General features: G+C 40.3%; 2 protein-coding genes across 4 annotated transcripts; both read right to left on the minus strand.

Annotated features, from left to right (window-relative positions):
* Window positions 1–637: 637 nt before the first annotated feature.
* Window positions 638–11,174, minus strand: si:dkey-229b18.3 (uncharacterized). 3 transcript variants are annotated; one of them, XM_055032169.1, is made up of 7 exons: window positions 10,784–11,174; window positions 8,385–8,458; window positions 7,978–8,206; window positions 4,912–6,842; window positions 3,795–4,016; window positions 1,763–1,907; window positions 638–1,572 (listed from the first exon to the last, which is right to left on the minus strand). In XM_055032169.1, the coding sequence occupies exons 2-6, from the start codon at window positions 8,454–8,456 to the stop codon at window positions 1,803–1,805; spliced, it is 2,559 nt and encodes an 852-aa protein (XP_054888144.1). In that variant the 5' UTR covers window positions 8,457–8,458; window positions 10,784–11,174; the 3' UTR covers window positions 638–1,572; window positions 1,763–1,802. The 3 variants fall into 3 exon arrangements, with proteins under 3 accessions (XP_054888144.1, XP_054888143.1, XP_054888142.1); XM_055032168.1 differs by having other exon boundaries at window positions 10,491–11,174; XM_055032167.1 differs by having other exon boundaries at window positions 9,859–11,174.
* A 3,371-nt stretch (window positions 11,175–14,545) lies between these two features.
* Window positions 14,546–23,973, minus strand: chaf1b (chromatin assembly factor 1, subunit B). Its single transcript, XM_055031315.1, has 14 exons — window positions 23,897–23,973; window positions 23,403–23,537; window positions 22,521–22,653; window positions 22,290–22,410; window positions 21,803–21,906; window positions 21,617–21,713; window positions 21,406–21,490; window positions 20,545–20,638; window positions 19,621–19,690; window positions 19,454–19,545; window positions 19,218–19,377; window positions 17,460–18,017; window positions 16,002–16,090; window positions 14,546–15,040 (listed from the first exon to the last, which is right to left on the minus strand). The coding sequence occupies exons 2-14, from the start codon at window positions 23,526–23,528 to the stop codon at window positions 14,940–14,942; spliced, it is 1,830 nt and encodes a 609-aa protein (XP_054887290.1). The 5' UTR covers window positions 23,529–23,537; window positions 23,897–23,973; the 3' UTR covers window positions 14,546–14,939.
* Window positions 23,974–24,046: the final 73 nt, after the last annotated feature.

Here is a 24,046-nt window from a genome sequence, read left to right on the forward strand (position 1 = left end):
AACGGTGTAATTTAGAACTATGTAGATTCAAGATGTATCAGGTAAATGCATTCATGTACATGCAACAGTTAATTTTGTAGTTAAAATATGGATTGTTCAAGTTGAAAAAGATCAATAAATAAGAAAATCTAATGGAAAAATATTTTTGAATGTTGCAGGCAGCAAGGGGGAAAAAACTAATTAATCATTAAAGCCCAAATTTATTGACATTTGACATTTTGTGATCGTCCTCATGGTTTAGCTTCTTATGCACGTCTTCACTCAAGTGAATTGGGGTTATGCAGCAGAATGATCCAAAGCACAGACATGTCCAAAAACTAGTAGTCTAAAGGGGCAGCACAGCATGTTTTCCAGACATGTAGAGCCAATTCACAGTAGATTCAAGTAACTATATTACCTTCAATCATGAAAATGCTGCATACATATGACTGAAAAGAAATTTGACTGAAAATGCCTTGAAATTGGGCATCTGTCTCTTTAACTATTGCTCAAACTCCAATTTAAAAACTGCATTTTACATTTACTCGCCATCTTTAATTCCAGATTTTCTACGATAGACCAGTATATACATTTACTTCATCATGGAAACCCTCATCTTGAAATGTACAACAAAAACACAAGAAAACCAAAACAAGAATTTAAAGGCAAAAAATTTATTTAATCTTTAAACAGATACCAGGAGACAGCTTTTATTTCTAAAATCATTTTGTGATACATAAACATCTCTGTATGTGCACATTGCATTTACTCAGTAGAGGGGGGAACTTAAGTAGAGCAAGATGATCTGGTCTTGCACTAAAGAAGAGATTAATAAAACATCTGCCGTGATGTGGCCATCTTGAATAAAGTTAAGAAATTCACATTTATAAAAGCGACACTTTTCCCTTTTTGAACCCTGCTGCCTTAGAAAAGGCAGAGGACGACAAATGGCCTGAAGATACACATGCAGCAGTGTCTTCGCACAAAACCCCTCCCTGCACTCCCCACCAGATCAATGCCAAAAGACATCAAGCCATTGAAACATTAGCACACCACAGGAAAAAGATCAACCGAACTCCGACCTTTCCGACTTCAAGTATGCCCTGCACCCCCCCAGCACTTTCACAACTTCAAGTATTCCCACCTCAGACTCCAAACCTTCAGTTTCATTACCATTTCTTAGGTTTACAACATAAGCTATGACATAAGTGCACTCAACATTCATCTATACATAGAAAAATAAAGGTAACAATAAGTAGCAGTAATAGTTATATCAATCACTTTACATTTCTTTTTTTTTTTTTTCTTTTATACAACTGCGACGTGAAATCGCTGTACAACGTGGCATCACATTCCCCAACCCCCCTGAGAGTGAATGTTCAAGTTTCTGTAGCTACCAAAGAAGCAAACAGGAACGGCAACCTTGGTTTGATTATTTAAATAATTTTAGTAATCGTTGATAACAGCAGTGACGCCTTTCTGCAGACCGTTGTGCTCAAGTGTGACTGGATTCAGTATGTACAAGCTTGGGATCCATCACGTGCCTCTGGCTTCAGCCCGATGGCTGCCGGTGAGACACTGATGGCTTTCATCCTGAAACGACAAACAACTCGTGTTAATGAAGCAGAGAGGAGGATGTAAAGGAAATCGATGAGTGCAGGCTGTTGTGCTGCACTACAATCAAAGCAAAAGTTAAACAAATCCCCTTTTTTTGGCTCAGCAATCGCCCCGGTCAGGACAAACGGCGTGCAGCTCGGGCTTTGAGAGTATTGGTTTCACCGACCTCCATGTGCCTGTGCTGGAAGCGGGCGTCTCCAGCTGCCTCACGAGCCGGCTGCGATGCAGCTCCGGCATTTGTACAACTTTGGGTCGTGGGTGCGGATGTGATTCCGAACATTCCTCAGTCTGAAGAAGGTCTTGCTGCAGAGCTGCAGAGCAGAGAGAAGATGGGAGAAAATGAGTAAACAGACAGAGGCTTCACTGAGACTCCAGTGATAAAAGTTGTTTTGTAGCTGTGGTGCAACACAGAACTCTTTAACGAGAGGGGAAAAAAATCTCATAATATTTTTCTAATTCTTCATTTAGAATTGTACTGTGTTCCTTTTATTGTTAATATAATTTATGTAACCCCTTTTTGCCAATATGACAACACTGCAACATTTGACTGAACTAGTCTATTTAAGTCTGCTGTAGATCCAGGAACCGACTAGAAGAGTCACGTAAGAGGTGGATTTTGAACCTTGTGAACCATTTCTGTGATGATTTGGAGGTTTGCATCTTTAAGCAGGTTGGAAATTCAAAACGGAGATGATTTATTCTCCATTTGCGACAAAGGGGGAATAAAAGGGATACTGATTTTCATTTTAAATTTCATGCTACATCGAACGGTTCATTAATAATTGTATTCATAAGACTTCCAGGACCTTTGGAAAACAAATGAGCTCCAGCAGGGTGGCCATTGGGTCACCTCCTCAAGACTCTTCTCCCCCAAACGCTGAGGATAGACATCGAAGACGTTCCAACCCTCTTCCATTTACCAATCACGGAGCTAAATGGACTTTTCAAAGCAACAGAAACGTTTCTGGATCCTTCCTCAGATTTATGCCTCAAGACAATCCTGTCTCTGAGACCTACAGACAAGTCCTCTGAATTCAAGTTTGGTGTTTGACCTCTGACCTGCACCGTCAACTGTGTAACCTTATATTGACAGCTGTGTGTCTTTCCAAATCAAGTCCATCACCAATTGAATTTACCACAGGTAAACTTTAAACTATAGAAACATGTCAAGGATGATCAGTGGAAACGGTTCAATTCTGAGCTTCGGGGAAAAGGCTTAATTGTGTAGATAATGTCGACATCGAAACGTTGTAAACTGTTTCTGGAAAGTAGTAAACTGTTTAACTCTCCCTCAGTCTTAAGCGCGACACTCAGGAAAAGAGCGGCAGATGTCACAGTCGACCAACTCTCAACCATGGTCGCTCAGTTCACAAATCACAAAAAAAAAGCTCATAAACACAGTAAAAAGCTCAGGCAGCATCTAAATGACCACTCTTAGAACTACGGGACGGATCAAACTCCACCCATTCATTTTCAGCTTACAGAAAAAGCACCAAGTCACCAAATAAACAAAAATCCCAAAACTATTCTTTTCCTTTTTTTTTACTGATAGAAAATTGCCAGGTAGGCACAGTGTGTACAGCTGCAAGCTGTATTTAAACAAAACCATAATAAAATATAAACAAAGAGAAACAGATTATTATTCTTTTGTAATTGCACTCAATGCTGAAGTGAGCCCTAACCGACTTATAATGAGTGAAATATAATTTTAAAAAAATTACAAATTAATTAAAACCTACAATTTTGCAGGCTGGAACATTTTTCTAATTAGAGTGAGTTAAGCATATTTCCATCTCTATTTGGAAATATAGAAAAGTATGTTTTTTTTTATCATTGCCTGATAAAAAAAACATACTTTTTGGGAAGCAAAAGATCCAACAGTTTTCAGCTGCACATTGTTGTATTGCTTCTTTTTATTTTAAAATGATGCTAAATCCAAAAAATAAAAAAAATTTAAAAAACTTTCTAGTTTCGCTTTGGCAAAGATCAATTTTTTCAGAAGCTGCTTTGTCTCACCATTTTCTACACAAGGAAGCTAAGTGAAAGCTTTATTTTATATTGAGGTAGCCAGTCTTTTTTTCCAGGTGTGTAACTTGGCACCAGGATCATCCCTGAAACTGGATCCCCGATGCTGAAAGAGGGTCCGCGGTTTCCACATACGAGTGGTTCTAGGTAACATCTAGGAGGCTGGTTCTTACCGGACATGGCCAGTGCTTTCCATCAATGTGCCTCAGCTGATGCATAATTAGGGCGTCGCAGTCCGTGTAGGCAGCTGGACATTGCAGACAGGCGTGGGACGCCTTTGGGACTTTGGGTGCTTGACTCCGAGGCCCTCGGAGCTGCTTTAGGCGGGCTCGATGCACGGCGTCCAGCACGCCGCAGCTCCGGCTGCTGCTCAGGGTATGGACCTTATTTTGTCTCTACATGTGGAAAAAAAATTCAAGAATAAAGAAAAAAAGATCCTGTTTACAGAAAACATTTATAGCCGATGTATTGGTTATTTGAAATCAGGTCAGTACAATCTTTTTAATGTTTTAAAGATTTCCAGATTAAATCACATTTCCAGAAATTTTCACTTTATTTCCAATTCAAATTTCGACTGGTCCCAGAAAATAGTAATTAAAACTTTGTATAGATATTGTCCTCCTCATTAACGTAACTGATTTTGCTGTTAATTATGCATCCAAAGGCCTCCAAGCTTCATAGAACTTGGAGGCCTGCAAACACGAGACTTGGTTGCGCACATTTTAAGTTTATGTGAATTTTTTGATACGAGGTCAAAACTAATCAGACTCGACCACAAAACATAAAACTAGACTTTGTCAAAATGTTTCATGTCCAGGCGCACATTAACAACACTTTGTTGAAGCAGAAAACATTTAGCAAAATTCTTCCAGGAAGGAGCGATGGCATGAATCTAAAGTGGTTTGCTTCACGTCACAGACCCAGCTTTTAAAATTTCTAATAGGTTTCAGGTCAGGGCTTGTTGAGAAGCTAACAATTTGTCTGGTTAATTCATTCCAACACACACAGTAAAAATTCTGTTCAGATTTCAAGCCTCTGATCCAAAATCCCCCGCAAAGATGGAGAAAAACAAAAACATGCAAGTCTTATACCAACTGTGAAGCAGGGTGGTGGAACCATTATGATGAGGGTCTGTTACAATTGTTAATTAATTATAACACACATTTTAAATTGTTCTTCGAATTCTAATTCAAAGTCAGGCTGAAATAAATTACTCTAAGGCTTGCGATGAGCACAGGTAACCATCTGACCAGAACCGTGAAGCATCGTTCAAACTGCCCTATTGGTTACCTTTGGCATCGACCTTGTAGCTCTGGACCCAACACATTTGTCCAGATGCATTCTGGGTTCTCTGGTCTTCAGTCCATGTCTGTGACTTCGTCCTTGGGTGACTCGTCTCTCCTCCCTTTTCACCACGCTCAGCCCCGGTGGACCCCTGGCTCTCAGCGTCCGCTGGGGAGACCCGTCTGTGTCGAATTTTTCTGGAACCTGAGACACGGAGCGCGTCAGACAGATGGCCACGCTCTCCTCCTCCTTCTTCAGGCCGGTCATGGAACCCCCCGCCGGCCGACAGAAGCTGAACAGGAACCCGGAGTCCAGCAGTTTGATGGGCGGCTTGCTCTGACGTTTGCCCAGGTCTGGTGAGGGGGGGTCAGGGAAAGGTCCGACTGGCACCGGATCGGCTGGTTCTTCTTTGATTGTTTTGTAAAGAGGGTGACTATAAATCGAGGGTGGAGGCGTATGCTCTGAAAGGCCATTAGGTTCAGGATCCTTTAGCACTGGTCTTCCTGCCTCTCTGGACTTGCCCCTCGTCTTGTCCTCCTCCTTTGTGGACGCCCGTCTCAGCTTGGCTTTCGCTCCCGGTCTGCTGCTGTTGTACCGGAGCGTTTTCACCGCATCTCCTGCGCCCTTGTTTCTGCTCTGTGCTCTATGTGAAGGCAGGGAGTTTGAAGATGCGTGTCCACTCTGTCCATGTGTGGACAGCCTCAGACTTGAGATGGAGCATTCAGTCGTTTCTGCTTTGATTTTAACCACGTTTCTTACAAAGGTTTTCTTGCTGTTGTAACGCACAGGCTGCTGGGTACTGTCGCGATTCCTCACAGACCGCCTGAGTTCCCTACCGCCAAACACCGGCCTGGAGGAACATGGAAACAGGTCCGGTAAAACCACTTTACTTCTCATGCTCCTGTCGGAGGGAGGGATGCGCTGCTTGGTGCTCTTCTGCCTCTTTGTCGGGATCTGCTCGGCTCTGGCGGATCCCAAACCTTTGGACTTGACCGACTTTTTGAGGAGTTGAGTGTTGACGGGGTCGCAGAGAGGAAGTGTCAGCTTCATATCTTCGTATGAGGTTCCGGGGGATGAGGAACGTGGTTTCCGTCGCTTGGTCAGAGAGTAGTTGTTGGCTTTTAACTTCCGAAGCCGTTTCTTTTGCTTCCAACCGATTAGATCTTCTGGTCTGGGAAGGAGAGCCGTCCTCTGGAGTCCCAGGACATTCATGAGCTTGTACTTCTCCTGCGCTCTTGCGTAATCCTCCTCGTCCTCCCCGACCTCCTCCACTTCCTGCTTCACCCTCACCGGGCTGCAGGACGTTCCCAGCCGCGACCTGGACGTGCATGACAGTTGGGTGACAGAGTGGGACTTTCTGTTCTTCTTAGGCGTCTCTGGCTTAGGCAGGAACCTCTGAACCTCTTTGGCAGCTCCGGGAGAGGAGCGGAGAAGGCGGGTGCTTGATGCTGAGAGGGGCGAGTAGTTCTGTGACCGAGTGGCGACGATGACGTGGCGAGGTGTGCTGGCTTTTTTCGAAGAGGGAGACTTGAAGTCCATGAGCTTCATCCTGTGCGAAGGACTCAAAGGGAGGCCGTTCTGAACTTGGGATTTTGGCATTCGGCGCAAGTTACGCTTCGGACTTCCTTGTAAAGACTCATCGGACGTCTCTAGTGTTAGACTAAAGCTTTCATTCATGTTCTCTAGTTTCAAGAGTCCTTCCCTTTGGTGGTGACGGTGCTGGCTGAACGGACCGGCATGAGCTGAGCTGAAGGCCTTGCTGGGAGCACGGAGATGATGTTCCTGCTCTTTGAGGAGGGCAGAGCAGGCTTCCACGGCCGGCCACATGCCCAGGTGACGCGCCATCGCACAGACTTCTGGGAGATCCTCCTGACGAACACACAGGGTGGACGAGTAGGAGAAGTCCAGCAGAGACAAAAGACTGTCCTCACTGAAACCTGAAAGAACACGACATTGTCTTAATAAAGTACAATAGCGTAGCTTCTGCAAGCTTGCAGATGAAAAACAAACTTCTGTTTAGAAACTATGGCTGCACTCCAAGATAAGGATTCTCCGAGCCCGTTTGTTGATTAGATCTCAAACTGACCAGCCCGACTCGTCAACACAATGAGAAACACCTCATCTGTGCCTAAGACAGATTATACGAAAACAAGTCAAAACTAACAGCCCTTTTATGCACTTAAGCATTTTTTTACTCACTGATAAACTGAAGTTAGTTTTCTTGTCTTTGGTTCTATTTAAGGGTGAAAATAGTTCAGAGAAGAGAAGCTAAAAGTAGAGCTTACATTTGCTTCCAAGTAAAAATGTTACCAACCCAGAACATCAAAGTGTCAACTCAAGACACACAGTACCTTACAAAGATACTCATAACTGGCTTGAGTTTCTTTAAAGTCACCTTTCTGCAACCACAAATCTTTGCTATTTTTTAATACATCAACTCAAGATGTTATATTTCTGGAAATTTATTCAGAATTTTAATTGTTTTGCTAATAATCAGAAAGAAATACCATGCGTTTTACTTCTTTCCTAAGCAAAACAGCCAAATTTATATTGAGATTTATTCACACACAGGTTGACCTTCTTTAAGAAGTTGTTTTCACTTGGCTTTGTTTTGTGTGTGAGCGAATGGGACCAAGAACAAATGCAAATCACTTAAAAGTATATATTTGCAACAATGTTGAAATTCACATTCAATGTAATATGGTTTCCAGCAAATAAAATTCCCATAAATAGTCTGAAGGCTGTTCTTGCCTCAAAAATAATTGCTTCTTCAAAACAGTGCATCTCTGACAAAAAGAACAAGAATTGTTTGCAGCATATCTGATCTGGACCACTTAATTAATAAATATATTAAATGTGAAAAAGAACTAGTGGAGCAGGATTTTTAATGAAATGCAACCCATCTTTATTTACATGCAACCTTTTCCATTGATCAAAAGAAACATCTACACTGACTGACGGGTTATATTTCTAATCTTCTAAATTAAAACAGAGGCTTTCTGAACCATTACCAAAGAAAATCATAACATCACAATGCCCCAACTCACGAATGTCGACATTTTAAATTCCTACCAGAGAGATCTATGTCTGCTTTCTTGCTCGAGTCCATTTCAGCCAAAACTTCATGAAAGTGATCGCTGACGGCGGCCAGGACGGCTCGGTGAGCTGAGAAGGATCCCCCGTTGGTTCGAAGGGTGATGTCACAGAACTGCCCCGCCTCCCTCTGACTCCTCAGCTTGCTCAGCAAATCGGCGGTGTGTGACGGTACCGTCTTAGATACACACCTCCTACCGTCGAACCCCTGAGAGGCAAAAACAGCGAGAGACAAAGGATGAGACAAAAACGGCTTCGCCGCTGAAAGAGAAGGGTGAGAAAAAAACCACCGCAGAAACTGACAAGAAAGTTGTGAAATCTAACATGCAGAAAATTAGATGCCTGGTCATGCAAAGTAGATGAAGATTAAAATGTCCTGTACTTACCGCTGATGTTTTACTGTGTAGATTCTTACATTGTGGACAGTGCAAGACAAAGTCTCTAATCTGGAAGTACATTCCTATGGGAGACAAAAAAGAACAGACATGAAAATACCTTAGAATAAAAAAAAAAGCAGACAAAGCAGGTGAGTTGAAGAGGGACAGAAATAGATCAAAATCTTTAAAAAAAAGTGTCTAAAGTCCAGAAAGGAATGTAAAGTTGACTTTTTACATTCTACAAAATAAAATGTGACATACTTAGTGACTATGAAACAACCAGGTTACAGAGGGAAGTTTGTAAAAAGGACTTTGAAGGACAAAGACACTTGGTCAAAACATTTTGTTTTCCTTTTTCAGATTTAAAAAAAAAAAAGCCACATCAAAAAAAAACTATATATTTTTTTTTAGGATGAGACCGAGTCCAAAAAGGGAAAAGAAAATGATGTAGTTCACTCTAAACAATAAAGCTGTGTTTCATCAAAATGAAATGCAGTGCCTCATTAAAATAATTACACTCCGTGTTTTCACAATTTCTCACAAGTGCAAACTCGAATGTGTTTTCTTAAGATTTTACATGACAGACACATGGAATATTTCATTAATACAGCAGAAAGCAAAATTAATCATTTGTCAAACAATAAGTGTATTATTTATTGTATTCAATACCCTTTACGTGGATAACAAATACAATCCCATTCAACCTAATGATTTCATAAGTCCCTCCAAAATATCACATCACAGCAGCCATGACCCTGGAACTGAAACATGGTGATGGCAGCATGATGTTGTGGGTCTAAAACAAGAGAGGCTGTGTTTGGGGTCCAAACACTTTATTATTATTATTTTACTTATGAATGGATGTTTTTCATTGTTACTCATATGAAACCCATAGGCCCATATCAAGTGGATGTATTCATATTTTGGGATTTCTATGAACATAAAAAAAAACACGCAAGTATTTTGAACTTTACAGTACATTTTGGGGGGAAACAACATTGAACTACTGCTCAAGGGATGCACTAAATCTATCATACATCAATTAATATTCATTTATTTATTGGTCTGATAAATAAATAAAAGTTATTTATTCATTTATTGGTAGGGATATTGAACTGGCTCTAGCTCTGTAAATCCCCCCACATAGTTTTAGTGTGGCTTCATGAACACTGAATAAATAAAAAGATGAAAACTCAAAAACAATGTATCCCTTTTCTTCCATGACGCATTACTTTGTGTCAGTAAAATCCCAATAAAACACAAAGTTTCAGCTTGCAACAAAACGGCTGTATGACAAAAGAATAAATAAATAAATAAAAATGGCTACAAGTGGCTCAGAAACCTGCTCTGGTGCTTTTTTTTTTTCATTTTTTTGCATAAAATGCGACCAGAGTCAGCAGCATTGAGGGGAAATGAGGAAACCGGCTCGATGACCTGGGAGAAGCAGAAACGTTCCCGTCACGCTGCTCAGGTGTGAACATACCCTCCCACCAGTAGTTCTCAGCCACGCATTTATAGGTCTCCTCCAGGGAGAGGTGGCGCTGGCCGGGTCGCCGCCTGTGGAAGGTGGAGATGGCCTCGTGCCTCCGGTCCTCGCCCAGAACCTCCCGGTAGTTGATGAAGCCCCGTTCAAACTTCCTGCGGTACAGCAGCCCGTCCATCACCTCAAAGTAAGACGATCCGCGCCCCGCAGACTCGATCCCGTGCTTGGACGCATAAACAGTGCAGTCGCCGTCCATTTTTGTTTTGTTTTGTTTTTCAAACAAGTTTTCTTCAGTTTTAAATAAGCGGCTCTATGTAAAGTGTGGCTATCCCCACCCAGATTGAGGACGGAAAAGGGGGGTAGGGGGTCTAAACTTCCCCCAAATGACCTGAGACAAAGTCCGCGTGAGTGTGATGATAGAGACCCCCTATCAGCAAACCGATCAATCCGTCCTGATCTAATAAAAACGAGACTCAATCAGTGGGAGTTAACAGAACCGTCTCCCATCGACTCTTAGAAACGCCTGTTTTTAGCTCAGATAACGAGGATCTATCTCTGGACCGTCCTGCTTGTGATCAAGCTGTCAATGAGAGCATCACTTCCTACTATCCAAACAGTTGTGGCGAGCATACCTTCCCATCAGTAGTTAACACTTCCACTTTCTTTCCTTCTGGGCTCTTTTCCTGTAAATAACGCTAATTTAAAACGTGCGGATTCATGTCCCGACGGCGGCTTAAATAAATACAGTTAAGTTTTGGGGGGGTGGGGGAATCGCGCCAACTACACCGAGGCGAGTGATGTAAAGTCCCCACAACGACGTAAACTAAGCGGGCTTCGCCGCCAGTCTCCCACCGACAGCCCGTCTTCCACGTACTTCAAGGGTCGGGAGTGGCCTCCGGGACTGGATGACGGCGGGCAGCCTCACCTCCCGGCGATAACTTGTGATTTCTTCTCGCCAACTCGACTCGGAAGCAACATGATGACGCAGCTATAAGCTAAAGCATCGCCACTGGAAACGACCTAAAAGCGAGGTGGACCCTCTCTCTCTCTCTCTCCCTCCCTCTCTCTCTCTCGCTCTCTCTCTCTCTCCCTCTCGCCGCGAAAGGCTCCGAAATTTCACAAATATCCGCCTTCCGCCCTCAAAAGCCAACGAACAAGCTCCGGTTAGGCCCCCGACATAGTTAACCCCGCTTCGGTAGCCACGAAGGCGCTCTGGTGGGCAAATAATCCAATTTTTCTAACTCGTAACCTTCTGTTTGTTGCTAATCAGCAGACTATCCAAGCCAACTGCTCCCCGCCTTCACACAAAGACCATTAGTAGAAGCTTTAAAGAGACTCCACCACGCGAAATCTGATTGGCTGAGAGAGCTGTCAATCATCTTGGCTCTCGGTCCGTAGCCAGCAAGGTAGGTTGTTCAGTCACGATGCCAATTTCCAAGTATTTGTTTCACTTGCTGCTAAGTCGTGTAAAACATTGTCTTGAATAAAAAATATTGAGCATATGAAATCATATAACATGTCGAGTGTTTATTTATTTATTTATTTTAAATTAAACGCCAAGTTCTTCTACTAAGATGCACACTGTTGAATTAACATTAAAATGTTATGTAAGTCTAAAAATATAACTGGATGTTCATTCAGAGGCATTGTCTCTAAATATTCTCAAAGGAAACCAAGAATCTTCAATTTTATTGTCCCATCGAAAGTAGAATGTGTAAATGAAAAATTGATGAGCCTAGATAAAATATTTCCCAAAACAAAATTCTTTTTATTTTATTAGTTTTTTTTTGTTTGTTTGTTTGTTTTTTAATGGACCACTACAAATTTAGTCGAAACATTTGAAGAGGAAAAAAATAACACAGAGCCAATTTTTCATTTTGGGTTTCCTTGCTTTTTTCTCTCCATTGTATGTGTCTTCTTATTTGCTGTAAATGTCTGGTTTCAACTGCAGATCTAGACTTTGACTGGGCCATCACGACACATGAATGTATATGCTTTCATCAAAACCATTGCATTGTGGCTTTGGCTTTGTGTACAACACGGTGAACCAATGTTAAAAACAAAAACATTTAAATCAACCTATCAACTCCACTGTGGCAGAGGTCTCTTGAATTTGATGGAGTTTTAAAACAACAGGAAATTAAGATACACTTGTGTTATTTTAAAAAATTTGGATAAGACACGTTACATATGATCGGAGATTTATGTACTTACATTTTTTTGTGTATTTCTCCTGTTTTTCACAAATCCTTGTACTTATAACTTGATGTTGTTTAAAACAACAGTATTTTCTGCACCTCAGATTGTTTGGTGGTTGTAATTAACTTGGAGCTCATAACTAGAACTTTATTTTCTTATTTAAAAAAAAAAGCATGGCTGAGAGAGAGTACATTTCTTAATGGCGACTCCTTACTTGGGAATCTGCAACAAAGTACAGAATTGAATATTCTTATTTATCTGAATTTGTACGACAGAGAACAGTTAAATTACGGTCATAATCTGTTTTAAGGTTGACGTAAATGTTTGTACACTTGGCACATGGGTTCTCAGTCGCTGGGTCCTGGGAACATCCAGCGACTGAAGAGAAGAATGCCCACAGCGAGATGGGAACAGAGATATAACTGTCTTTGAGAAAACAAAGTCTGAAACCAGAGACAGATCTCTGAGTTAGAGCAACTAGAATACTCACCTAGTTGGAAGAGTAAGATCTCAGTTTTTTTTAGTTACTCACATAGTTCTCATCCAGGATTGACCTGCATTTTGTCTCTTTTTTTCCTCCAGGCTGAAGAAGAATATGGCTTCAGGTGGAATTTGAGTAAGTTGTCACATGCCTGACGGTCCCAAATGGCTGCTTTCCAACCACGTTTCTATGAACTTCTTTGAGTGTTGTAAATTTTAGCATCCAAAAGTTTTTAACAAACCACTTCTTCGTTTGACTGCAACCTCAGCAGCTGTAGATCTGTGGGCCTTTGCTCCAATTACCCAGTTTTAATTTTAAAATGAAAGTCTGCTTAGCTCATGCCTATTTTAAATGTGCAACGTTGATTCTGACCTTTCCACTGATGTGAGAAAAATACGGCCTAATTTCTAGCCTGATACACAACAATGTGAAGTCAGATCTCATTGAGATTCTGTGTCTGTTGAGTCCACTCAGTATGTGGAAACCAGCCATGCAGAGGGAGATGTCGCAGGAGTCCAACAAACTATACTTCAAGCTTTGGTTTTGGAATAGTTCAAGAACACAAAAACTGTTGATGCTTCATTGCAGTGATCTCACTGGCACTGTTTCCACCACTTCCTTTGCCTTAAATGACCCAAGCTTCATCCTTGGCTGATAAGCAACATTGTTTTCTGACGAGATCAAACAATCAGCCTCCCTCCTATTCTTACTCAGTTTGCCAAAATAGCTTTCTTCAGTTTCCTTCCTACAGCACACGTTACGACGAATGTTCTGTTTTTGTCTTCCAACTCTTTGAAATCTATTTCCATTTAAATAGTACAAGTAACATTACCTTTGTTAAATGTTCAGTAATGGCTTGTAAACTGCATCTTTATCAACTTCTGTAATCTTTTGCAGATACTTCTCATCCTATTCAACCTTAACAAAATTTTGAGTTATCTAATTTCCTTCATAACACGTTAACACTGGTTTTCAATTACAGTGGGAATATTTCCATATGACACTAAATTGAAGTCTAAAACATAATTTAGGAAAATGTGTAAAACCTTCTGATCTCATTTTACCTGAGAATATGACACTAGAGTTAATAGGCATTTAGCTATTTAAAAACCTTAAACAGGACAAGTTTATTTTGATTAAATTTCAGACTGTAACGAAAAGAAAAGTGGATGTAAAACCTAACATGGCTGTCTTGCATACAAACCACCGCTTGAGTAAATATTAAACCTTTCTCACACTCAGGATTTACAAACTGAAATGCTTGTTTGCCAAGATACCTTAATACTAAGAAGTTTGTCTTTCTTTTGTGTTGGAACCTGATTACTTATTTTTGATTTTTGTGGTATTTTCAGATTCATGTTTCAACGACAGAGATAGTTGAAGGTTGCAAAAGTAGCGCCCAGCACCTATTACTGGTTCACTGTGAGCCATACTGGTCCTGGTGGGAGTTCTCCTTTGACAGTTCCTGATCAAGCAAAGATCAATGTGCTTGAAAAGTTATTCTTCTCAGATGAATGTTAAATTTAATGTTTTGATTCCTCTAACTTCAGATGTGCAAATACTGCATTGTTCTACTGAAGGCACCCCTTAATGACCAACACTGAAAAAAAAAGTCTGATTTAACTGTTTGAAGTTAAATCAGACCACTCTGCTTTTGCTTTAGGTCAATGAGAATGACCAAAATTATTCCTGTTTGCTAAATGTCACAAGAAAGAAAGAATAGGTTAGGGGATTTATTTATTTGCATCTTCAAAACACAAAGTTTACAAGTGTCTCTGTCTTTTTATTCAGTCTACATAAACTTCTGGTTTCAACTGTATGAAACCAAAAGCCAAACTGGTCAAATCTTTTTTCTCCCGTGTTTATTTTTCTGGACTGAGAGTGAATTCTACATTCTGGCAGGCATCTACAAATCAGCATAATTATATTTAATTATCAAAAGATAAATGAGGAATACTCAAACATTTTAAGTAATAACTGTGTGTAATTAAGAGCCCTTGAGCCAAATTACTTGAAGTCTTTTATTAATAATTTGACATTTTTAATTCAAGATGTAAACTGTAGCTTCAGTTTTCAAAAAGTTACAGGGTTAAATTTTAAACTACAAAACCTCAAAGTGCTCCTCCCGTCTCCTTCAAGCACTGCAGCTCAGATTTATCTTGATTTACTATTTTTCTTCCCCCATAACAGCTTCAGAGCGTCATTAGGAAAGGAAAATAAAACATTATCTGTTTAAGATACTAAATACAGTGAAATAAAAAAAAAAACAACTCTTTGACCAGAATGTCATGCAGTTTGTAGCTGGACAAGATGTTGCAGTGTTACAACCATGTGGAGCTTCATATAGTTCTTTCATTCCTGATGTTTCCTTTAAGCACCACCACACTCCAGGCAGTGGATGCTAATCCTTACATGTTCTGGTTTTTACTGGGGTGTTACTGGTCTTGGTCCGTTTGGATTCTGGAGGTTGGCAAACTGGATCGGAGGGGGGAGACGGACGCTCTGGAGAAACACAAAGAGAGGGATTAGTGACGAGAGGATAGACTTTATAGCCTGTTTCTGTGCAGTCTTTGGAGGAGATATAAGAATGTTAGTAGACAAAAAAAAAAAAGCCACCCGATTGTGTCATTAATGCTGCATGATCAGCATTGTATGTAGTATAAATTAATCACAAACAGATGTATGTTAACCATACCAGTGGGTAATAAAGTATGGGTGTCTATTGAGGGATTTTGCAAAAATCCTCATGGAGCCAGACTTGATGGGTTTTATAATAACGTATATATTATCATAATAATCGGAAACATTGAAATCTGTTCATTTCAGTCTGACATGGCCGTAGTCACAAACTGCTTCCATGCATTTTATTGTCAGATTTTCCTGAACACTCTGCACTGTTAAGCTCAAATGTCTGGATGAGCCATACAGAATACAAATAGACGCCTTTGAATGAGGAACTTCATTAAAAATATGTCAAACATTGTAAACAAGAAAAAGAGTTGCATTATTTGATGTCGCCAGAGGCATGTTGACTAAAAGCTGTATTTTTTTTGACAGGGTGGATTTGGTCTTATTTATTAGTGATTTGCAATGAAGTAAAGCAATAAGTGTCACATTCCAACTAGACTATAACTAAAGTGAATTGATTTTCAGAAACATTTGACTGGTTACTTTAAGAAACAAAAGCCTTTTAAATGAGAATGTTAGTTATTTTAACAACATTTAACTATAACAACTCTGACCCAGTGACACAGCACATGAAAAAGAAACAAGTGTTTGTGTTAACATTACCAAAGCTCAAGAAAGGCTCCAATTGGTGTGTGGAAAGTTGAAAGGAAACATTAAGGAGGATTTGCAGACTCTCAAGACAACATTTTGAACATTTTTTTAGAAGCCGTTATTGAGGATGGAAGACTGAGACAACACTCTAAAACGCGAAGCTGAAAGAGGTGGAGAAACCAACCGTGTTTGGCCTTCTCTGTGGCTGCAGCGTTGCTGAACAGTGAGCTGACAGCTGGAGGCCGAGATCCAAGGGGAGTCAAAGACACTCTCCTACAAACAAAGAGGGAGACCAAAAACAAAGAGACTATGAAACTGCACAAACGCCAAAGCATCAATTAAGAATGCTGCTTTGATGTGACAGACATGGTTTCCATCATTGATTTAGCATGTTGTTAAAGTAGAACAGGAACAGCAACAATCGTCTTTAAAACACAGTCAGTGGGGGTCCAACCAGACCCCCGTACCAGACGGGGCTTTGTTTGCACTGCCAGGACGAAGCACAGGCAGTGAAAGAAACATCAAGATGCATCAAAAATTGCTTAGAAGCATCTCTCATTGAAAAAAGATGGATAATTAAAGAGTTTATGGTGTTCCCCAGTTCTTTGTGGAGCTCATAGATTATGAGTTTAGCTCTTGAAACATCAGCAGAAGCAGGCAGTGGAAGCAGTGGAGTCAGACGGCTGTCTGACTCCAGTCGAAACCCAATAAATTATCACCGGTGGTCATGTGACGGGACCAGCTGCCCTTTGAGTGCCCAGAGCTCTTCAGCTCAATAAAACTTTCAATGCATGGGTGGCAATAAGTTTAAAAGGATTGAAACGACTCGACAAAACGTTCCTCCGTTTAGTAACTTGTTCTAAGAAATCAACTCGAACTTTCAAACAAATAGCCTTTTAGTGTTTTAAGGCAATTTGTGAAGCTGCTATAGAAACACTTGCTTCTTACTTAAAAGATTCAAATAACTTGAATATTGCACTCAACAGAAGTTTAGTCAACATCCAAGTACAGAATCAGAAGGCCAGTTTTGTCTTCTTTAGATGCTAACAAATAAACAAACACAATGAAGGTATTTAAAATACCAACACTGAACTTGCTATACAGGAATTTTATTATTGTTCTGCTTGTTGAAATAGTTAAAAACTCCAAATCTGTGAATTTGACTTAAAAATTAAGGTTTTCTGAAAAAACAACAATGATTCACATTGCCCCTCACAAATACTGGCGCTCTGTCTTGGCGCTGAACTGCATTGATGTTGAGTCGAGCAGAAAGGGACGAGTTATTTTATGCGTTGGTGTTTGAAGTATTTTTTAGTTGAAGATGCACGCTTTGCTACACATGATCAAGTGTTCACTAAAGAAATGCTTTTACTGCATCTCAGACAGTAAAATGTTTATCTGATTTAAAAGGAATTGAATTATCTGTTACTTTGCATCTTTTAATGTGTTTCTAATATTATATAAAGAACTATTAAATAGTTAAATGAAAAATCTGCAGAATGCATCAATTTTTTTGATCAGAATAATCAATGGAATAACCGATTACTAAAATAATCGTTAGCTCCAGCCCCAATGCTTACTGTTGAATAAATATAAAAATAAGTAAAAAGTGTTTACGTCTTATTTCTCCTCCTATGTTTACCTTGGGGTGGGTCCTTTTGGGGTGGTCGGACCTTTAGGGGTTGTGGACCCAGCAGTGTTGAGAACCTTTGATGTGGAGGGAGTGAGAGGTGTGAGGCGGGGCTGGTTCCTGGAGGAGCTGGTCGGAGTGAGGGGAGTGACGGAGGTCTGGGGAGTCGAGGGAGCGCTCGTGCTTCCAGACGCCGGAGTCGAAGGTTTGGGAGGAGTGGGCTTCCCCCAGCCCTCCAGCGTGTTAAGGGTGATCCTGCGAGGCTGAGGCGTCGATCTAGGTTTGGGGGTGGTCTTCTTTTCGTCCGTCGGGGTGGGACACGGGGAGTCTTTTTTACCGCTGCTGGTTTGGGATGCCAGGTTTGGGGTGGAGGTTGACGCCTGGGAAACCGGAGAGGAGTTTTTGCTTGCTGATGACTTCTTCCCTTTTTTCTCGACGCCGCTGTTTGGGACAAAGATTTCCAAGACGGGAGGCTCCTTGAGCGGAGTGCCCAACTCCCCAGGAGAGAAGGACAGGAAGGAGCAGTAGCCGTCTGTTGACGACACGGCCAGGAAGGAACCATCACTGGACCTAAACAGGAAATCATACAGACATGTCGATGAAATGTAAAACATGAAAAAGACACCATTTAATTAATCCATGGCTTTACATTCACACTTTGTCTAGTTTTTATTCTACATTTAACGCATTAATGTGAAGTCGACAAAAAGACACACCAATCAAATTTATTGTCATGATTAATCCATAATTTTTTTTTTTTTGTTTTCCATGCATTTTGTTTTATGTGTTTATTTAAATAACTACTAACAGTATAATTACAGAAGGAGCTTTATTTTGACTTTCAGGTTCATGGCTTTTCTTCTTTTTTATTTTAATCTTTGCAACCTCTTTATATTCAAGTTATTTCAGCATTTCACAGCCAAGTTTTGGTAAATATTCTGCATTTATACAGCACTCTTCCAGTCATAGCGATCACCCAAAGCTCTTCATACTGAAGTCAAATTCACCCAGCTATGCTAATAAACACACACTACTCTTCCCATTACGGTCTATTGTTAAAATGGAGAAGTTCACCATGACATAGAGCTGGTTGTTCAGCAGTGGTTTCAATATTGAAACTACAAAAGAAACCTAGTGTGTTGAAAGAATAAGACAGAAAGGATGGACTGATGGGTTATGAGATAAAATGACAGCAGCATGGAAACACTAGGAGTAGAGAGATGGATGCATCCATAAATCTATGGAAGCATAAAAGGTCAGAAGGAGCAAAGGATGGATAGTTGTGAGGATAGCTTTGTAGGAGAACAGTTTTGAGACTTTTATGTAAGCAAGAAATAAATGTTTTGGTCCTTAAAGATAAGAAAAATAAAACTGCCGACCTACAGCGAGACCTATTTCAGCAAAATTTCAGAAAGAGTGCATGAAAACTAAATACACCTTTAGTGCTTCTTTGTGTGTGTGTGCGTGAGTACAATAGATGATTCATCTACAAGCAAACAGCACAAATGGAAACATCTCAAACTGGTTTGAGAAGAAAACTGTCAGATAAAATGTTCCTGCAGTGACATCACTAGAAGAACCTCTTTATATTCAAGTGCGACTGACAAACATGAAGTGTCTGTGCGCAGAATAAAAAAGTCAGTTCAGTCAGGGCATGTTCTAACTTTTCCTGTCTGACAGAACCAGCAGAAGCCCTCTAGTCTCACACCGGCAGACTGTGAAGCATCGAGAAACACACACAAACTCAACCCAACTCAAGCCCAGGTTTACCATGTGAGGTCACTGAGTGTGTGGTAGTGGATGTTGGACACCAAGCCAAAGGGAAGGCTCTGCTGAGTGTCGTACAGGAAGATGGAGTCCTCAGAGGCCACGGCAAACACCATGCGGTACGGCAGCTGGAAGAGGTTGGGGAGAGCCTGGGGAGATCCGTCTGTAAAGCAAAAATGTCAAGAAACGCGCAGAAGAAGAACCAACACAGAAAATGTTTCTTAATTAATGGTTCTCACCTTCTCCCTTTTTGATTCTGAGTTCAAAGTAGACGGGACAGCATCGCACAGCCAGGGTGGCTTTAGACGGACAAGGCAGGTGGGCGATCGGCCTGATGAACACATGTGAACATCACTTAGAAGATATTTAATAGCATGAAATGAACAAAACTTATAACAAGATTTACCTCTTTAAGCTTTTTCTGGAGAAAATGTAAGTGGTATTTATGATGTTTTCTCCCACCTCGACACATCCGGCTGTTGTTTGAGTGGCAAAGAGCAACAGGGTTAGATACAGAAGGAAGACAGCCGTCTTTATAAGCTCCATTTTGATCTTGAAATCCTCCATATGTGAGGTGAATGTAAAGGGATTCCTCTAGTTTGGTAGTGAACATCTACAGTGCTTTGTTAGTACTTGTGAAGTAGAAAGAAACTAAATTACTTTCAAATGTGCTTTAGCGTATTTATGTTCACAGACAATTTGAATTATATTGTGGAAATTTGCATGGACAGTGGGCAGAAATGTCAGTTGCTTTTTTATTTTTTTTGCACAACGCTGACAGAGACAAAATAACAAACTTTAAGCTTCAACTGCAGCAAAACTTGATTGTATAAAGTATTGTTATAATGCATCCCACATTTTTCTAATTTTTGCCACTTTGTACTGTTAAGGAACAAACAGGTGGTGGCTCAGAAGAAGCCCAGAAAATCCTTAGAGGAAGCCTTTCAGCTTGGAGCTGACAAGAAACGTTGTAAGTTCACAGTTTTTTAATAAAAAAGAATGAACAAAAAACCTACTAGACAACTAGCAATTAAAATAAAAATGGCGCTGTGCTTGTTAGTAAATGTTTGTATGCCAAATGGTCAGTTATGTTTTACACACTGTCACTCACTGACATATAATTAAATATTAAAGTTTAATACCATATCTTTCTTCCCTCGATTTGTTTGTTATTCAGCTTTTCTACATTAAAATGAAGCAACCACAAAAATATAGAGACTTTAGTTTGGAAGTTATTTAATCTATAAGACCAGTAGGTCATCAAATATTCAACACCCCATAAATACAATTAGCAAGGTAAGATTTAATTTGGTGAATCCAGTAAATGTACCTGGAGCAAGAAGGAACGACCCATCTGGTGTAAAGGACAGACGACGAAAGAAGGACCTCATGCTGTCGTCGTGAAACATTCTGTACTGCTTCACCTGCAAAGTGACACACAGGGGAGATTACAGATGGTTTAATTCAGCAGTGCACATTTTCCTTTTCAACACTTTTCAGGCTGAACTCTCAAAGATCTCCAAACATCCAAGCCTTATTTTCATGAGTGATCAACTGAATCAACCACATTTGCATATTTAAAAATATTCTTTTTCTCCAAATGTAGATACAATACTTAAGACTTCCAGTGCTCTGTTTGACAAGAAAACAAGAAATAGCTTTAAAGCCACACACAAAAAATGTTGAAACATCAGCTAATTTTAATTTAAGGATTTAACTCTGGGATCTCTCTTACAACTTTTAAGAAATGGAACATATAAAACACATTTGTTTATTTTTAAACAGCTAATTTAAAATTCAAGCTGTAGTTAAACCATTTGAGGTGAAGAAATGGTATCTCCAAAAGCAGAAATGGGCTTGCATGAGGTCCAATGAAACCAAACCATTCTGAGCTTGACAAAAATTCAATTTAACATGCAGAAATTCAAAGCTAAAGAATCGAAATTCAATATGAATCGATGAAAGAATAATTTAATTATGCTTCTCCTGCTTTAGCTAACATAACCGGGAATAAAATCTTTCCTGAATCCATTTTCTTCTTCTCATACCTGAGAAATGCTAAAAGCTATTTCCACATTTTCCCAGAATTCAACACAAAGTGAAGGAGCCCAATTGATAACTATAGGTGAATTATTAAGAAATAAGGACAAAAACTCATAACGGAGTGAAAAATGTGCTCCATGTTACAAACCTCTCCATCAGCAAGAGGCCCAGAGCTCATTTTGCTGATACAGAAAGCCTTCTTCTTTGTGTGAGTGCTGTATACACGCATCACTCTGACACACAAACAGAAAATAAGAGTAATCCATTACTTACATAAAATCAGTCTGGTTGTTACCATATTATTACTGCACATGTGTGCATTGTGTATGTAGTCTTAAAAACATTACTTCCTGTTCTACCTGTCACAGCTGAGTGTGGCGACATACTGCCCCTGTGGATCCCAGGTCACCCCCTGCACATAGCTCTTGTGGTCATTCAACATACAAAGCTTTTGTCCTGAACGCAAAATCAAGGGGGAAAAAAAAGTCATCAATGTGATGTAGCTCGTTTAAATATTTCCACCAGGCACAACTGAGGCTGCACACCTTTGCTGATGTCCCACATTATAGCAGTGTTGTCAACAGATCCAGAAATCATGAAGTTTCCGTCTCGCGTCCAGCAGATGTCATACACGTCCTCTAAATGTCCTCTGGGGCCAAAACACGAGACAGAAACGTTACAGTTTCATTAGATAATTTGGGAAAATTTTTATCAAACACAGTTGGTTTAAATCAAGCTTTGATACAATTATTAACATTAATTTATTATTGGAACAAGGTGTGAATAAGAGCAAAAAAAAAAAAAAAAAGGTGCAGTCAATCAACAGATAGGCATCTCCATCATCATCATCGATCTGCACAGCTGGAAGATGTAAGTGTGAAGCTGTCCTAGTTAAGCCACAGCAGTGAGCGTTTGAGGCCAGATCAAATTATTACATAGGAGACATCAAGAAAAAATATTTTTTTAGAAGACAATAACAAAACCATGTGCATCTTTACGTAGCAGACAGGTCCACTTTCTGTTCTTAAGTACCTGAGTGTTTTGACCACAGACCAGCTCTCTTTGTTGAGCTGAGCATCTTCTTCATCCTGAAACACAGTGGCCTGTTCCGGCTCCTTGGAGTCGTTGAGCTTCCACAGAAGAATAGCTGCATCTGTATGCAAGAAAAAAAACAAGACAAGGACATGTCTCTGTTTTAAATGTTTTACTGAAGCAAAAGTAGTGACGCAGAAATAAAAAGAACTTTATTTTTGCGGGACTTACCGTCTCCCCCTGAAGCGAGCAGCTCTCCAATAGGGCTAAAGCGAACCACATTGACCGCCTTGCTGTGTCTGGCCAGGTTAGACAAAAACTCCACCACGGCCTTCCCATCTGGACCTTGCTCCACCCGCCACAGCTGCGTAAACAATTGGGGAAAATGAGGTGAATGTGTCAAGAACATTCACAGCTTTCCATTTTCAAAGCTGATGCAATGCAGTGAAATATTTAGGAGTTATAACATAGACGCAGTGTGCTGGACGCGACAGGAGATAATTTTTCTTGGATTTTGGAGGGTGGAAAGAAGGAAAGCAATTAGCAAGAGCAGATACAAAGAAGAAGGAAAGCACGACATCTTGACAAACTGCAAAAAATACCTGCAAAATAATAAAATCCAATGTTCTTTTTCTGAATTTTCCAGCCTGCTGATGCTATGAGACTAAATGCCACTTTGGCTCAAATCTCTCAATTTATAATTATTCGGCAAAATTGCTTAAAACCATCTTCTTTATTTTTTAGTTCACTCCGGGGAGTGGTGTTTTATAACTGAAGAACGAAACACAATATTACACATTTTTAATATATTTTACTGCCTTTTAACCATGTAGCAGAGACAGATCTGCCCATATGCACTCAAAATACCTTTAATTTTGTTGTTGTAATGTCAAAAACTTAAAGGGGTGTGCATACTTTTGGACGGCACAGTGCACCATCTAGATGCATCTAGATGAGTGGCAGGCATAAGGAAAAAGTGTCTTTATCACTGGTACAGTCAGCTTCTGGATGCCATTTACTTTTAAACATGTTAAAGATGTTTTGATCCCCTGCTTTTTAATCGATTGAATTGATTAAATTGTAACGTTCAGCGCATGTTTCCTCTCCACTCACCCTGACTGTGGTGTCCACTCCAGCTGTGGCCAGGCGATGGAAACGTCCCTCTGTGTTGTGCTGGAAGTCCAGACTGTACACCGGCTCCTTGTTGTGCCAGGCGATCTCACAAGTCACCACCTTCATTTTTAACCCCTTTGCAAGAGGAAACACGTTCAGCACTGGCTTGTACACAAGAGAGTTGAAATGACTTTGAATCTAGTGCAAATGAGTAGCGCGTCCAAAAACAGCGAAGGTGGACCCTGTGTTATAAATTAGGCCAAAATATATATTTTGAAACCGTTACCAGATACTTCAGCCAAATGCTAGGATTAGCTCTTACTGTTAGCACCAAGCTGAGCGGGTTATTTGGGCATTTCACTCAGAAGCGAGTCGCCACAAACATTACCGCGTTATTAGATGCTCTAAAGCATCTAATAGCATCATAAACCCGACTTTCCCCCCTCATTAGTTAACTAACTAATATTACTTTTAATAATAAGTGTGTGCTTTACCTCTTCTGTCGTTCAGCAGCAAAAAATATTAACAATTTCCCGCGTACGTTTCGCTCAAAACTTCCGGCCAAGCATACGGGACTGATTGGACGAAAGAGTGGAAGGGGCGGAGTTAGTTCGCAGACGTTTGTCAACGGGTCTATTCCTTAA

Source organism: Poeciliopsis prolifica, unplaced genomic scaffold (genome assembly GCF_027474105.1).
Source record: "Poeciliopsis prolifica strain line A6 unplaced genomic scaffold, Auburn_PproV2 SCAFFOLD007, whole genome shotgun sequence".
Taxonomy (NCBI): Eukaryota; Metazoa; Chordata; class Actinopteri; order Cyprinodontiformes; family Poeciliidae; genus Poeciliopsis; species Poeciliopsis prolifica.